The sequence below is a fragment of the Rhinolophus hipposideros genome (assembly GCF_964194185.1).
Source record: "Rhinolophus hipposideros genome assembly, chromosome: 17".
NCBI classification, from domain to species: Eukaryota; Metazoa; Chordata; class Mammalia; order Chiroptera; family Rhinolophidae; genus Rhinolophus; species Rhinolophus hipposideros.
The window spans coordinates 14,420,986-14,436,776 of record NC_138063.1 but is presented as its reverse complement, the minus strand read 5'-3'; the positions used below and the strand labels follow the sequence as shown (position 1 = coordinate 14,436,776).

The 15,791-nt window shown below is 35.6% G+C and overlaps 1 protein-coding gene across 3 annotated transcripts in view; it reads left to right on the top strand.

Moving 5' to 3' along the window:
* Window positions 1-15,791, top strand: part of WDR7 (WD repeat domain 7) — a 301,626-nt gene that overhangs the window by 163,446 nt on the left and 122,389 nt on the right. For all 3 annotated transcript variants that reach the window (XM_081078981.1, XM_081078980.1, XM_081078982.1), the window contains one exon: window positions 7,676-7,897. In XM_081078981.1, coding sequence (XP_080935107.1) covers window positions 7,676-7,897 — 222 coding nt within the window. The remainder of the gene's footprint in view (window positions 1-7,675; window positions 7,898-15,791) is intronic.

Here is a 15,791-nt window from a genome sequence, read left to right as displayed (position 1 = left end):
GAGTCAATTATGCTAACTATAAAGACAATTATGTACTTTTGAGGAACAGAGCTCGAATTAAATGGTTGTTTTAATAAAATCAAAGCCTCATATTTTGTCTCAAAGTAACCCAATCATGACTAGACATATTTTCACATGGAACCAATGTTCTGTTAAACTTAAAACATAGAACACTTATGTCCTTCACTATTGCATGTAGCTTCTGTTTTCCACACAAGGCTAGTTTGAAGGTATTAATTTTCTTACTGTGATAGGGTGATCAACCGTCCTGTCAAGAAAATGGATCTCCATGTCACCCTTTAGCATGATTAAATGGAGGCATGTCTCTGTGAAAAAATACCAAATTTTCATGAGACAAATGAAACTGTAGAAAGGTCTCCTTTTGCAGAATTGTTTTCTTTTTAATATCTCAAAATCTCCCATTTGGTTCAGTATATTTGTAGGAAAACATTGCAGCTAATTGTATACTTCTTGTATTTAAGTGAAAACACAGGCAAAGCCAATCATTTAAATATTTCCAAATCTGAAAACTTGAAGAATCAGAAATTGTTGTTATTGTTAGAGTCGTACTACAGATGGGCGTCTCTGCCTTATACATTCACTCATCAGTCCATGCCTCTTTCAGGGGACCTTTTCTTACTCTCACTTCTCTCCTTGTTAACAAAAGAGCTGTCTTTCCAGAGATGAGTACTGATTAAAAATGATATACCATAGAATTTCCGCATCAGTAGTGTTCAGAGCCAGTTGGACAGTGTTCTTACGAGCCTATGCACAGGCCAAACTTTAAATTACACCAAGTGATGTACTTGACAGCTAATTAAGATTTCGTATTTTGGCTACTTAGCAGAGGGCACCTGTTATGATTCTTTCTATTAGCTGAAGGATACAATTTGCAAATGGCTGCCTTAAAGTACATTATTAAAACTTCCCTAAAGTCTTCATTATTTCCTGAGGGTGGGAGTTAAGACAAGATTGAGGTAATTAAACAAAAGGAACCGAGGGAAGGTGGGGGACCAGGGCAGAGGCGGAGCTCTCCCAATGCCCCTGTTGTTTAATTTCCTACTGGAAGCAGCCCATGTGTGCCGCGTGCCCTCCCCCATCCCCACCCCCCTCCCCCTTCAAGCCGTGGCCGTTGCAGAGGCTGAACGGCTGGGGTCAATGCCTTGCCTATTGATCAGTATCCCTGCAGTCCCTTGCTCCAGCAGCTGCTTCATTGGCTTCTTTCAGGGCCTGCTTCAGTACATTAGAATAGAAATCCATAACCAGAGCTGTGCTCATCCAAGCAGGGGAAGAAACTAAATTAAATGGTATAAAACAATCTTGGATCAGGAGTTTGTGCCAATTCATCTTGATCTAAGATGTCACACCGGGTTCTCTGTCTGAGCACCTGGGCTAGAGGCAGCCATAGTGAAAATAGATGGAGCTGCGATCATTCATTTGTCAGCTAAGGAGCAAGGCAGCGGTTAGCAATTCCCTTCTGCAGAGGTCAGCTGACAGAACAATCAGTGCAACTGCAGAATAGAGCTTTCCTTTGAACTATTGTTATGGAGCATGCTCTTGCTGAGGCCTGGGGGAGGGGAGCTGGTTTGCTTCCTGTTTCAAGAATACTATGTAAAGGGTAAAATAAAGACTGCGGGAATCTAGGTTCTGGCACAGAGCTCTTACTCCTTGTGTCTGTTCTTGCACATAAATAAAGTCGGTTTTTAAATGTATGTGCTGAGATATAGATGACCAAACTGTTAAATACCACTTTGCCCAGAATTAGGGTCCGTTTTCATCCTTCTAAATACGCAGGCAGTGATTATTGATTTTTTTTTTCGTATGGTTAAGCTTTTAGGGTTTTATTTCCCCCTTTAGTTATTATCAATTATCACAAATCAGTGTCATACTTTGAATCTATAATCACATGTACATACTAATATTTTTACTAACATTTTTTTCTTTGTCCTTAAAAAACTAGAAAAATCCACAAAAAAGAAATGTGTACTATGGTATCAGATTAGAAGATACTTCTTATGTTACCTAAATATCTTCAAACGTTTTAATTGAGGCTGTTTGTAAGAAACGTTAAGTTATGAAATATGACTTACCCTGACTCTAGAAGTTATAATTTTATAACATTAGAGGAACCTCATTATAAAGCAGCCTGCCTGTGATTTGAAATGTACTGTGCAAAAAACTAAATTAGGAAAATGAGTAATAACAAACATCTTATAGAAACAAATCAGAATATTTTTAAAGATGAATCTATTCTCTGTAGACTCATCTTAGATTTTGTCATTCTATACACTGTTTAAAAACTAATGGCAAATATCTAGAACTAAGTTTTTTGAAAACAATAAAGTGTGACATGCAGAAGCTAAGAAACTGGCGCAACAATAACAAATCTTTTTTGTACTCAACTGCACCAAAGTTTTCTTGGAATCCAAATAAACAGTAACTACTCTTTGATGTTGCCATCTTAGTTTTCTAGACGACCAACTCCCCCCCCTCACCCCCTATTTTTCCTTAAGTGCTTTATACCACTCTCTTAGTTCTTCCTTCCCAACTCTTAAATTCTTTATAATACCCTACCATTTCCATTTCTTGGACTCAACTAGATCTTCTTGCCCACATTCTACTCTGCCTCTCATTACAGCTAAATAAATGGAATTTAAAGTGTATACTTAAAAGCTTTGTGCTCTACAGGTTTTTTTATTCAGCTTCTGGAAAGGCCATACTTACTGCTCTTAACAAGGGTTTTGTTTTGTTTTACTTTTGTTTCAGTTAATTCTGATTTTTAAAAGAATTCAAGGCAGGACACCTGACATCTTCCTGCAATCGTCTACACAGACCTCACTGTGGATCTTAAAGCTAGTCACTTCTCTGTGTCTCCTGGTAACATCCCGATGCCAAACCAATTTACATCTCTCACTTTGGTTTGTACGATAGCCTCCTAAGTGGAACCTCAGTTCCAGCTTTCTTCATACACCGCTGAGTGGTTTTCTAAAACCCTACATGTACTCTGTGGCTTGAGCCCTATCTTATCTTCCCATGTTCAAAGGATACTAATTGAAATGTGAATATGACCAACAGAGTCATCTATAACTTGGCCCTTTCTTGCCTCATTTTTTACCATTCCTCTCTTGGCTCATAGAGTTCCAGCTCAATTACCTGTCCCTGAAATAGAAATCAACAAGTGCCATCATGCTTTAGAGTCTTAAACATACTGTTCTCTCAGTCTATAAAATTCTCATTGATTTTGTAACCTTTACATTTCTAATTTCTGCTTAGTAGCCTTTAAGTTCAATAAGGATGGGGCTTTGCTTTTCTCCCAATTAATTCATATTAATTTATATTAGTATAATGCCATGTGTACACTAGATGTTCAATTTTTATATGCTGAATGACTAACCGATGGAACAAATGACCTTCTGCCACCACTGGGACTTACTCTTTTCCACTGGATCATCGTACTGGTTGTCTTTGGGTCCTACTTGACCGCTGTCTCATTTTGCCTCACAACCGACCTTCCATACTTCCGCTATCATGCGATCTTTTCTAACAATGCACGAATCTGATGTCACCACCTTATACTGAATTGTTCAGTGGCTTCCCATTGACCAAAGGTTAAACGTCTTCAGGTGCCATACAAAGGCTTCCCATGGTTGGGTGCTGCTGTAGCCTCTGCTGTTGCTTTTTGACTGCCTTACCTCTAATAGCATAGAATGACAGAGCGCAAGAGTGAAGAGACAAAATGAAACATCTAAAAGTACTCACGGGCCCCTACGGCTAGTTTCTTGGTTGGCATACTGAGTTCTGAGGGCCCTTGATAGTATTGATTCCGTTAATGTATAGAACAATGTACTGAAAGAGGCCAGAAAAGCTACATAGATTAATAGTAGAAGGAGCAGAGCGCTGACCTCCAATTAAGATGGCTCCCGAAGTTCACTTTTTAAATCCCTACCAAATCTATAGCTATGATGGATAAAATATACAAATAGAAAACCAAGGAGATATAACTAGGCTCAGGAAAGATAGTTATCTCCATGGACAAATCATGGAATAGAAATGATCTGAGCTGAACCCGTTAGATGGTTTCCAGGAGCAGGCTTTGGGCTCCTCCGTTATGAACAAAGGAGGGCTTAAAATACGTCACAAATAAGCCTAAAGCCGGGAGCGAGACGTTGGCTTCCTCAATTCCTGGAAGGACATTGAAAGGATGTGAGTACATTGCTACTCAGTTAAAACTGAGGCTGAATTACCAAAAAAGAAGAGGAAAATGGTATTCACTATGTGACTAGCAATGATAATCATAACAGAAAATAGTGGATGTAAGTCAGTTGTGTTTAACCTAAAAACCTAGAAACAAAACAGAGAAAGAGAGATTAGAAAAACTAAAGAAAGTGGAAGAAGAAACAGGACAAATAACAGCAGAAATTAGTGAAACAGAAAGCAATGAAACAGTAAGATCAAAACCAAAGTTTCTTTTTTCTTTTTGAAAATCTGAAAAGATATATATTTCTAGCATAACTGATGAAGAAGGTCATGAAAAATAAGTAGAGAACGCACAGACTGTATGTAAAGGGATGATAGCACCTGATACAATTGAGATTTTTAAATCACAGAGAATATTATAAATAACTTCACACCAATATAAATTTAAAAACTTCGATGAAATATATAATTATTTTAAAACTATTAGCTGTCGGAAGAGACTCTAGAAGAAATAGAAAATCAAACAAAATAGTAAGTAATTATTACAAAAAATGAATTCATAATTTAAAATATTTCTTCCTCCATAATTTAAAATACGGGCACCTCCCCGACACCTTTATCTCCTGCCCTCTGGCTCTGGGGGAGGAGTTCCCGGAGACACAGGCCCTGATAATTTTACAGGAGAATTTTCATTAAACTTCAATATTCATTAAACTTCAGATCCCTATAACTGTTTTCAAAAAATTGGGGAGAAAAAGTTACTTAACTTGGTTTTTGAGGCTTGTATTATATTGCTACTAAGACCCAATAAGAATAGTATATGAAAAGAAAATTATCGTCCAATCTCACCTATGCACATAAATGTAAAAAAAACTATTAGCAGATTTAGTTCAGAGTCTGTGTATTGGTCTGTTTATCTACCTACCTACCTACCTACCTATTGATTGATCAATTGGCATCCATCTATTCGTCCTTCACTATCCACTCATCAGTTCATCCAGAGTTTATCCCAGAAATGCAAACATAGTTCAAGGCCAGAAAATACATAACATTTCAGGTAGCATTGGTATAGTTATATGATAGATAGAAAACATTTGATAAAGTCAAGATCGTGGTGATATTTGGGGCATAAGGAAGGAGTAGTGAAGTCAAGACACAATCCATAGTAGACTTTAGTTATGTCTACATTAGTTAATTATTTTTTAAAAATCTAAAATTCATCACCTATAGAAAGACATTTAGATTATATAAAGTTGATTGTGTACAGGTACATCATGATACTCTTTCTATGTTCTCCATGTAATTTTATGGATGCGTATAAATCACATAATAAATATCAAACATAAAATAAAAGGCAGATCATTTGTAGAAAGGAGCAGAACTAGGAAGCGGGTAGGACTGAGCAAAGGTCTAAGTCTTAGAATTTGGGGAGAGTGAATGAGGTGTATACCTTACTGAGAAAGATTGGGAATAGAAACTAAGCAGTATTATTGTTGTGTGTTAGAAATGTAATTCCTCTAATTACCTCCTATTTATTGATACTTTAAGAAAGATTTAAAATTGTTTTCCATTATGTTTTGAATATCATGATGATACCTCTTCTGAATATGAAATTATGTTGAGTTTTGTCCAGGTTATAAGTGATTCTTCAAATGCCAGTTATGCTTCTGTATTCTGGTCCATCCGGACGAAATACTCATCCTTTGCCTTCTCAGTTTTTTGTTGTTGTTTTTTAGTTTCAGGTGTACAAAACAATGTAATAGTTAGACATTTATACCCCTCACAAAGTGATAACCCCTCTCCCCCAATCTACTACCCCTCTGACATCATAGTAGCTGTACAGTTCCACTGACTGTTCCTTATTCTGTACTCCACATCCTGTGATGCCCATCCCTTTTACTGTCTGGCAAACTCCTATTATCCTTTGAGTCTTAATTTCAGCATTTGAGAACAGGCGCTCTTTTTTTCATGCACTAGTGAGCTTCTTGAGAACCTGGACTATTTATTTTTATGTTTGCAATTCTCTGACCCAAAGTAGATGCTCAATAAATATTCCTTAAATTAGCGAGCATATTAATAAATGAGTTAATGAGCAGTCTTTTGTTAAAAGAGATTTATTGAGATATAATTTGTATTTCATAAAATCCATCCTTTTAAAATGTAGAATTCAGTGATCCTTAGTATATTTGAAATTGTGCAGCTATAACCGTAATTTAATTTTAGAACATTTTCAGCATCTCAAAAATCTAGTACTCATTAGCCATCATTAACTATTTCACCCTTGTCCTAGCTCTAGGCAATCACTAACTTACTTTCTGTCTGTATAGATTTGCCTATTCTGGACATTTCATGCAAATGGAATCATACAATGTGTGATCCTTTGTGAAGACCTTTCCCTTAGCATAATGTTTTCAAGATTATCCATGTTGCAGTATGTATTGGTACTTTATTCCTTTTTATTCATGATCAATATTTTATTTTATGGATATGCCACATTTTGTTTATCCATTCATCAGTTGATGGACATTTGACTTTTTTCTCACTTCTTGGCTATTATGAATGATGCTGTTATGAACATTTATTTAAAAGTCTTTGTGTGTAAGTTTGTTTTCATTTCTCTTGGGTAGATACCCAAGAGTGGAATTGCTGGGCCACGTGGTAACTCTATGTTTAACTTTTTGAGGAACTGCCAAACTGTTTTCCAAAGTACTGATACCATTTTATTATACATTCCCACCAGAATGCACGAGGATTTCAATTTCTGTAAACCCTCAACAACAAATTATTTATGTTCTGTCCTTTTTATTACAGCCCTTCCAGTGGATATGAAGTGGTATCTCGTGGTTTTGATTTACATTCTCCTAATGACCAATGATGTTGAGCATCTTTAATGTGCATATTGGCCATTCATACATCTTTGAAGAAATATCTATTCAAATCGCCCATTTTAAAATTTGAGTTTTCTTATTATTGAGTTGTAAGAGATGTATTCTGGATGCAATCCCTTATTGGAAATATTGATTGGCAATATTTTCTCTCAGTCTATGTGTTCAGACTAGACTTTACTTTCTATCTAGACTTTACTTTCTCGATACTGTCATTTGAAGTGCAAAAGTTTTTAATATTGTTGAAGTCTACTTAAAAAATATTTTTAAATTACCTGTGCTTTGGTATCATATCTAAGAAGTCATTGCCTAGCTGAAGATCATGAAAATATGCATCTATATTTTCTTCTGCAAGTTTCTTTAGTTTTCGCTCTTATATTTAGGGCTGGGAACCATTTTGAGTTGATTTTTTTTGTATGGTGAGAGGTAGAAGTACAAGTTGTTTTCTTCGCATGTGGATAACCAGTTGTCCCACTACCATTTGTTGAAATGACTATTCTTTCCTGAATGAATAATCTTGAATGTTTTTCTAATCATATGTCTTTTTTATGTTGGTATTCTTTTAATTTATATTCTTATGTTTTGATTTACAGGTTGCTTATCCAGTGTCCCACAAATGAAAAAAATTTCCACATCATATGAGGAAAGACGGAAACAAGCTACTGCTATTGTTTTACTAGGAGTAATCGGAGCTGAATTTGGTGCTGAAATTGAACCTCCTAAACTGTTGACAAGACCTCGAAGCTCTAGTCAAATTCCTGAGGGATTTGGTTTGACTAGTGGCGGATCCAACTACTCATTGGCCAGACATACTTGTAAGTTTTAAAATTCCTAATGCTGATCTATTGCTTCTCAATACATATTGTTAACAAAAATCTAAGAATATTGAACGTATGCTGAGTTTTAACTCATATAGAATGCTTAAATGATTATTAGAAAGCAGTATAATAGATTTGTCACATTACCAAATAACTGTGTTATAGTTGTCCGAACTTCTTTTCAAAAGTTAAAATGTGGTCTTTTAAATACTTAAACTAACATATTTTTGAGCTTTGTGTTTTCACATTTGGGTCAAGATTTTATCTAAAATTTGTGAAAGCTAGCTTCAAATTAAAACTTTTATAAAATAATTTCTGAAAAATTATGCAACTTGTCTTGAATGTCATTTGAAAAGTCAAGGGTAGAGGTGGAACCCCAATTTTTTTCTTTAAAATATATGTATGTTAAAGAGCATGAATGAGGAATTATGAATTGCCTCTAATTTAAAAAATATTCCAATAACAGTTTTAAAATGATGAAAAAATTACAATCAGAGCTCAAAGGGCTTATGTCACATTGCTTCCATTCTGTGGTTGGTATGTTAATAATAGGTAAGGGTATTTTATAATGATGGCTTTTGGTACTTCAGTGTTAGAATTCTTTTATGTAAGGTCAAAGTGTTCCTGCCATATTGCAAAATCATTTCTAGCATTGTGTCGTCTTAAGGACCAAATAACCCTACCAAATACATCACAAGATGTTCTTTGTAGAACAAATTACAATGTGTTCTCTTAGGTTTTTAGCCTTAAAGTAAAGGAAAGAGAGATGTTACTTTGGTAGTTATGAAAGCAGAAAACTTCATTGGATCATTGTCACATACTTTTGCTGTGAAACCAAGGCGCTATATTAGTGGCTTCTATTTATTAAAGCCCTGTTATGGACTTAGATGCCCTCCTCCTTGTATTATCTTGTATGCAATAAATATTTATTCTTGTTGGCAATCTCTTGATCTCTATTTTACACTGAGAATCAGAGGGTAATAATAACAATACCACCACCAACAATAGCAAAGCAACTAATTCTTTTGAGCACAATTTTAAGCTCTTTAAGTGCATTAACTCACTTAATCCTCATACCAGCCCTATAAAGTGGGTATCTCCATTATCTCCATCATACACATAAATGCTAGCGGGGCACAGAGAGGTTTAGTTAACCTGGCTGAGATCAGACCTCTAGGAAGTGGCAGTTTTTGTCACAGCACCGTCTGTTGGTTCCAGAGCTCATGTTTTGGACCATTATGCAAAACTGCTACTGTTCAGTGGTGCCTCGTTGAAAAAGGCTTAATGACAAACTTGTGCTATCACTTTGTAATTTAAAAAGCACTTTTTTTTGTATACCCTCATTTGATCTTTCAAATAGAAAGTAAGATTTCTTCAAAGTGACTTAGCCAAAAAAGTGGTAAACCTTAATTTGAACGCAAGCTGCTGTGACCTGAAAACTCATGCCTTTGAGGATATTGTGAATATTGACATTTAAAATTGAACTATTGTTGTTCTCTTTAATATGTTCAATAGAATTTTTACCATAATTATATAATATCCATGATCATCCGTTTCTTAAAAAGACGTGACAGACTTTCCTTTAAACATCAGAAATCTTACATCTTTGATAATCTTCCTTGAAGAGAGATAATTTCTACCTTCAAAGTTTTAGGGAAGTAGTCATTTGCATATTTAGCATCCAAAAATTAATTCCTTTAAACTATTTCTTAAAACTATTTGTGCTTTTAAAACTGTTTTAAGATGTCTTAAGATGTTCCCATTTGAAGGGAGTTACTTATTTTGAAGGCCACTAATTTAGCACAACATGTTTTGTATAATTTCTAAACAGTGTTCTTTTGTATTTTATACTTCTCTGCAAGAGACGTGAACATAAGCGCTGTTTCTCTGTAATTTCCCCGTAGCTCGGTATAAATATCTATATATAAGTATGGGAGCACCATACTTGTACATTAATGAATTGGTGACTGATTCCACGAAAGCCATTGGCTCGTCTCCAGGTAGATTAGTTTACACACCACATTATTTTAGTTACCTAGATTAGTACTGTTATCATCCCTTTTCTAACCACCATTGATCTTTGTATAAAATTCTGATATTCATGCATTTGCTTCTGTATGTCTTATCTTTTAACTATAATATTTTCATCTGCAAATTATCACTAACTAGAAAAAGAAGAAATGGGTTAGGAGAAAGGGAATTAAAAGACTATGGCAGGATAGAATTAGAGAGTTTTCAAAGAAGCCTTGGGAATTGATAAAAGAATTGAAGGGTCTTAGTCCTGCTTTTTGTTAAAAGACAGGGAGCTAAATCACATGCAGTGGTGTCATAAGGCCTGTTTCTGAGGTGAGGGAAACCCTGGGCTGAGCATTACTACAGGGAGGGACTTTGCACGGTGCCTCCTTTCCAAGCAAGGTAAATGGAATATTCCCAAACATTTAAAATATTTTAGTGTTTTAGAACCAAGTTTGTTCTTTGAGCATTTTGGATAAGATTAGATGTGCAAAGTGCTGAAGGGAATGCTTCTTAGCCAATTACATTTATGATTGTCATTGAACCAAAAGACAGATTCTTAATGCTTTCTAGAAAGCAAGACATAATATATAAAAATGAATGCTATAGTTGGTACCTATCAGTTTAAAACATGTCAAATGTCCTTGATATTTTCCTCTTTAATTATGGCTGCCATGTTTTATTTTAATAGTTATAAAATATAAAGATAATCATGTGCTTTTAACTTCCATTCCATTACTCTTTCATCAAAGGTCTTAGATTTCATGGTGAATTTGCCTACCATCGGGATTTTCAAGACCTTTCTTCTTTGAATTGGGATGTTTTCATTAAATTTATATTTATCAGTTTAAACATTGCTCTCCTGGTTGGAAATAGTTAGATGTCTAAATGTTCTGTATCTTACTTAGCCTCTTTTCAATCAATTATGTATAAAACGAACCAGTTATAATGTTAACCTTTTAGAAGTTGCTGTATGTAATTGTTTATGTGGCATTTAGAATGCATCGGTGCCATTAAATAATTAGTCTCTATAGCATCCTATTAAATGAGATAATAATTATCATCCTCATTTTGAGATAAGGCTATTAAGATACAATATTTGATGAACTTTAATTGCCAATGTAGTTAGAGGTATAGATGGTGAATTCTAACCTTCCTCGTAAAGCCATTGCGTGAAAACTCCTAACCTAGTCAAATCCCAAATTACCCACATTGATGGGAAGAAAACGTGACACTGATGCTTAATTCAAAAGTCATATGAATTAAATGCTATGAATCTTTTGTGGGTGTTACATTTTACATAAAACGTCAAAATCACATATTGAACACAAAGCTCAAGGACTCTGGTGACTTAGAGACCTAAGCTTGGCCGCTCTATTACCTTGTACCCTTGGTAAGTAAAGTACACCTCTGTGTCGCAGTTTCCTCTTGTATAAAATAAAAAGCAGGAACTACTCTGTTTTTAAAGCCTCTTTCTGTCCAGTTAATCTGCTTCTGAAGTGAAGTAGAAAGCATCCCAGGAAATTCCCCTTTTTCATAACCTTCCCATTTTCTTCTCCATCATGCTCTCTTGTTTCACATCAGCCCAACTTCAGGAGAGAGTCTTCATTTCTATTTGGATCCACAAAATGAAGCATTATTAGAATATTTTAGGGTGTTATTTACAATGTTACCTTATAGGTCTTTTGGTTCATTCTTTTACGTGGTCTCTTCTGCTCATTTTATAATTGTGGAATTATGCTGGCACATCTGTAGTAAATCCCATTTTGATCTCTCATTAGCTTTTTGACTTTGGGCAAGTGTCATAAGTCATTTCCCTAGGCAGCAGGCTCTGAGACAGATTTGTCTGCAAGCGTATTCTCGGGATCAATACCTTCAGGGCAGTGAAAGAAGCAGGATTGGGCAGGTGGAGAAGTTGAATTGCATTTCAATTGCCTAGAAAGCTTCAGCTGACCACAGGAACTCTGGAGCTGGGATGGCCCTGCAGACTTGTCCTGAATTGGGGCTAAGGGTTCGGCCTGGCCTGTATTTCCCGGGGTCAATCAGTCATTGGATTCAACGTGCTGGTACCCTGAGAAGGGGGTGTGACCTTGGGTGAGGCAGCTCTCTTCGACGTAAGGCAAATCCCACAGAGGGATTCAGCTGAGATTTGTCAGCCACCCATGAGCTTTGGGGAGTGAGTACTTCCATTGAGGAGGGGAGGAGATGGGAAGCCCCTCTAGGCTTCCACTCAGCATGTTGCTAACTTATTTTGTGCCCCAGTACCCCCTTCTATCAGCAGAAGTGGGGAGAGGGAATGCCATTTATTTAATAAAATGCTTTTTACTCCAATTCCATATATATCTCTTGTTACCCTGCAAGACAGATATTTTATCCAACACCTAACACAATACAAGGCACATCAATCATAGTTAGTTATTGAGCATTTACTCAATAGGTGCCAAGCATTTCACTATGTACTTTATGTTTATTATTTAATCTTCTAATCCCATCAAATAAGTACTACTACTATTCCCATTTATCAGATGAAGAAACTGACTTTGCCCAGTTCTCACTAAAGTTTTGTGAAATGGGATTAAACATTCTTCCTGCAGACAATAAATTGAGGGCACAGGTTAAATGTTGTAAGTTCATACTGCTAAAAAGTGTCAAGCCTACACTAGAACACCTGTCTTCCAAATCAGTGTTTTTCACCATTTCACACATTCTTCTTGTGTTACAAACAAGGGAGATTCAGTTTTGCTAAAAAGGGGGAGCCAGTCAGCAAGTACTAGGTCACCTTTAAATATGACCGTCTGCTGAATTATCTGTGTAGGAATGTATTGATGTCGTGAGGATACGATAATCTACAAAATCCACATCTCGGTACTGACGAGATGGCTTGTATCTGTGGTATGAAACATTTAGATTAGAGGAAACGACTTGTTTTCCCTACAGAGCCTTTAGAAATGCTTTAATATTAGGGTTCTTCAGCTGGCCAAGATGTGTGGCTTCATTGATAGTACGCAGGAACTGCTATCTTTATGTGCATTTGTGTTTCTGTTCTGGGAAAAAGATCTACAGATTCCATTCAATTCTCAAAAGATAGTCATTAAAATGAAAATGGATAACAACTCCAAGAGTTTGTTAGAATAAATTGCTTCTCTGTTACTATGATTTTTAAAAACTGGATAGTTGTATCCCTCTTGATTAGTTCAGCTATAATACCCCCAAATGGAAGCCTCAGGTAGATGTGACCTGAGGAATATTTTAATTCTATGAAATCTGTATTTAGTTTTATATTGTTCTAGTGCTGTATTTGACTTCATTTTATTGCAGTCTGTTGTCATGAAAATGATTCCCCCAACCACTTCATATGCTATCTCACCGTGCACATTTTATTTAATGAATCTGTTCATATTGGCTGAGAATGATTTTATAATGAATTTATTTCCTAAATTTTAAGGTAAGAAAGGTAAGGCAAATCTCAAATGTTTTATCATCGAGATTAGCTCAAAGTCACTGAACTACAATTAATAACATGACTAGAGTCATCACAAAATATATTTTAAAAAAAAGTAGCAGCAATGCTGAGGAAAGGGTCATGCCATTTGCAAGGATAAGCAATGACAGGAGAAGGTGTATATTTTCTCTGTTTACAAACAAGTCATCAGATTGTGTTGCTGAGCTACTGCTGTAGCCAGAGAGAGAGAGACTGCATTTCTGTTTGCTTTCCCTCGTTTTTGTAACCTGGCCTTTCTGGCACTCGGATGGAAAACTGCCCTGCTGTTTGGCTTCTTCCTCCGGGATCTACTTCATTCATTCCTTCTTCTCCTTGCACCAGCTCAGCATTCCGTGTTCTCTGCCAACACCTCTCATTTGTGCTTTTACTTTGGAAATTATCCTGGCTGCCACTTGACTTGCGTTGCCATACATCTTCTGTGTTCGGAATTGTAATTCGTCACTCTGGCTAGGACTAAAATCCTATGTAGAGTGTTTCAAAAATACAAGTGGCTGAGCATTACCCTGGAGTTCCTATTCAGAAAGTCGGGGGTGGAATTGGTTATTTTTAAAGCTTCATATGTAGTCCATCAATTGTAGCCACAGTAGAGAGACCCAATAGAATATGGAAACCTTTAGTTATTTTAATTAAGTGTTCTATGGTAGTTCTGGCCCATAAACTACTTTAATGCACAAATTGCAATTTTCTTTGCATTTTAAAATGGAAGAGATAGTGGGAACTAATCATAGTGAATAAATGACATTTATATTATTCTCAGAGCTAATTCTTTAGGTAGCTCAGCCTTTTTATTGGAATTTCATTATTCTGAATTGCTTGGGTTTCAGGCTTGACGTCACCACTCAGGAGCTGTGTGGCCTTAATGCTTTGTGGCTCAGTTTCTTTAACTAAAAATGAGAATAATAATAGCACCTACCTCACAGAGTTATTGTGAGGATTAAATAAATTTGTGCATATAAAGCACTTAGAAAAGTGCCCGACATGTGTTAGTTGAATGTTAGTATTTATTATTGTTACTAGAAATGTTTATAGAAGGATAAGGAAAGGAAATAGCTCTTTTTAAAGCATCTGCTATCTACGAGGAGATTTATATGTGTATATACTACTTTTTAAAATCCTCCTAAGAACTTTAGGAGGTAGGTGTTACTGTCAATATTTTAAATATGAGTGAACTGATACAAAAATTAAGTAACTTCCTTAAGGTTATCTGTCTTGGAACAGATTTGAATCCAGATGCATTTAGGATATTCTTTTGTCCCACTGTTTGTGGGAATGAGTGAGTATGTGCTGTAGAAAAGCACATTAGTTCCTAGAGGATTTGTGTAAAAATATACTAAAACACAAGGTTTTTTTGTAATTATTTATTTGTAATTAGATGAATTTCTATGTTTATTACCTAGTTTCTCATTTTAACCACATCAACATACTAAACTCAAATCAAATGGAACTTTTCACTATTTTGTTTTTATTTATAAATAATTTATGTTGTATGACAGCTTTATCATTTTTAACAGAGCTCTGATACTTGCATAATAACTGTTTGGTGATGTAATCCCATCCTTGTTCTCCAAAAATAACTTCAATTTGCATTTTTGAATTTTTGAATTTTTGTTAATTCACTACACTTGCCGGTTTTATGTTCCTCTTCATAAAACACGTAAGTTGAACAGGTTATGTCTAAGGCCACTTCGATCTAAAATTACAGAGTTCTATGAAATTACTAATGTGATTTATTATTATTGTAACTGTAGAGTGCTTGTGTTTATTGCTGCCACTTGAACTTGCATATCTAGTTTTGTTTGCTCTATACCAGTTATTCTATCTGCTTTTATAGGTTCCAGTAGTTCACAGCTATGCCAGATGTTTGAAGCTGAAAATCTTTACTTTTGTGTCATGCCTCCTTTTGGGCGCCTTCTATCAGCTTACCAGGCTACAGTTGTTTCTGTATAACGCATTCTCTACACATATATCCAGCTTCGTGGACCTGTGTTATGTTGAATTTAGTTTAGTAGCTAAATATAACATCTGTGGTACTTTGAGATCTGTATCTTATAGGAATGTAGTACGAAGGCATTAGAACAATTTTTTTTATCTAGAATGTAATTGGTCTAAGAAGCATTGGTCTAAATTCTGCCAACCATCTAATATATGTATTAGTTACTTTGATTCAGTTTTCAACTTTAGTTCAATTTTTAATTTCCTTGATTTCTTGTTAGTGGGCTGCCTGCCTGTAGTAAATTGAATGACAAGTTTTAGCATTGTATTGCCAGGGGCACCCCTCCCCTTTTTTTATTTGGCATGGGGCAGTTCTACTTCTGGTTTTTAAATAACCTTGGTCTGTCAGCTCTGCAAAATGGTTCCTTCAAATGTGTCTTAATA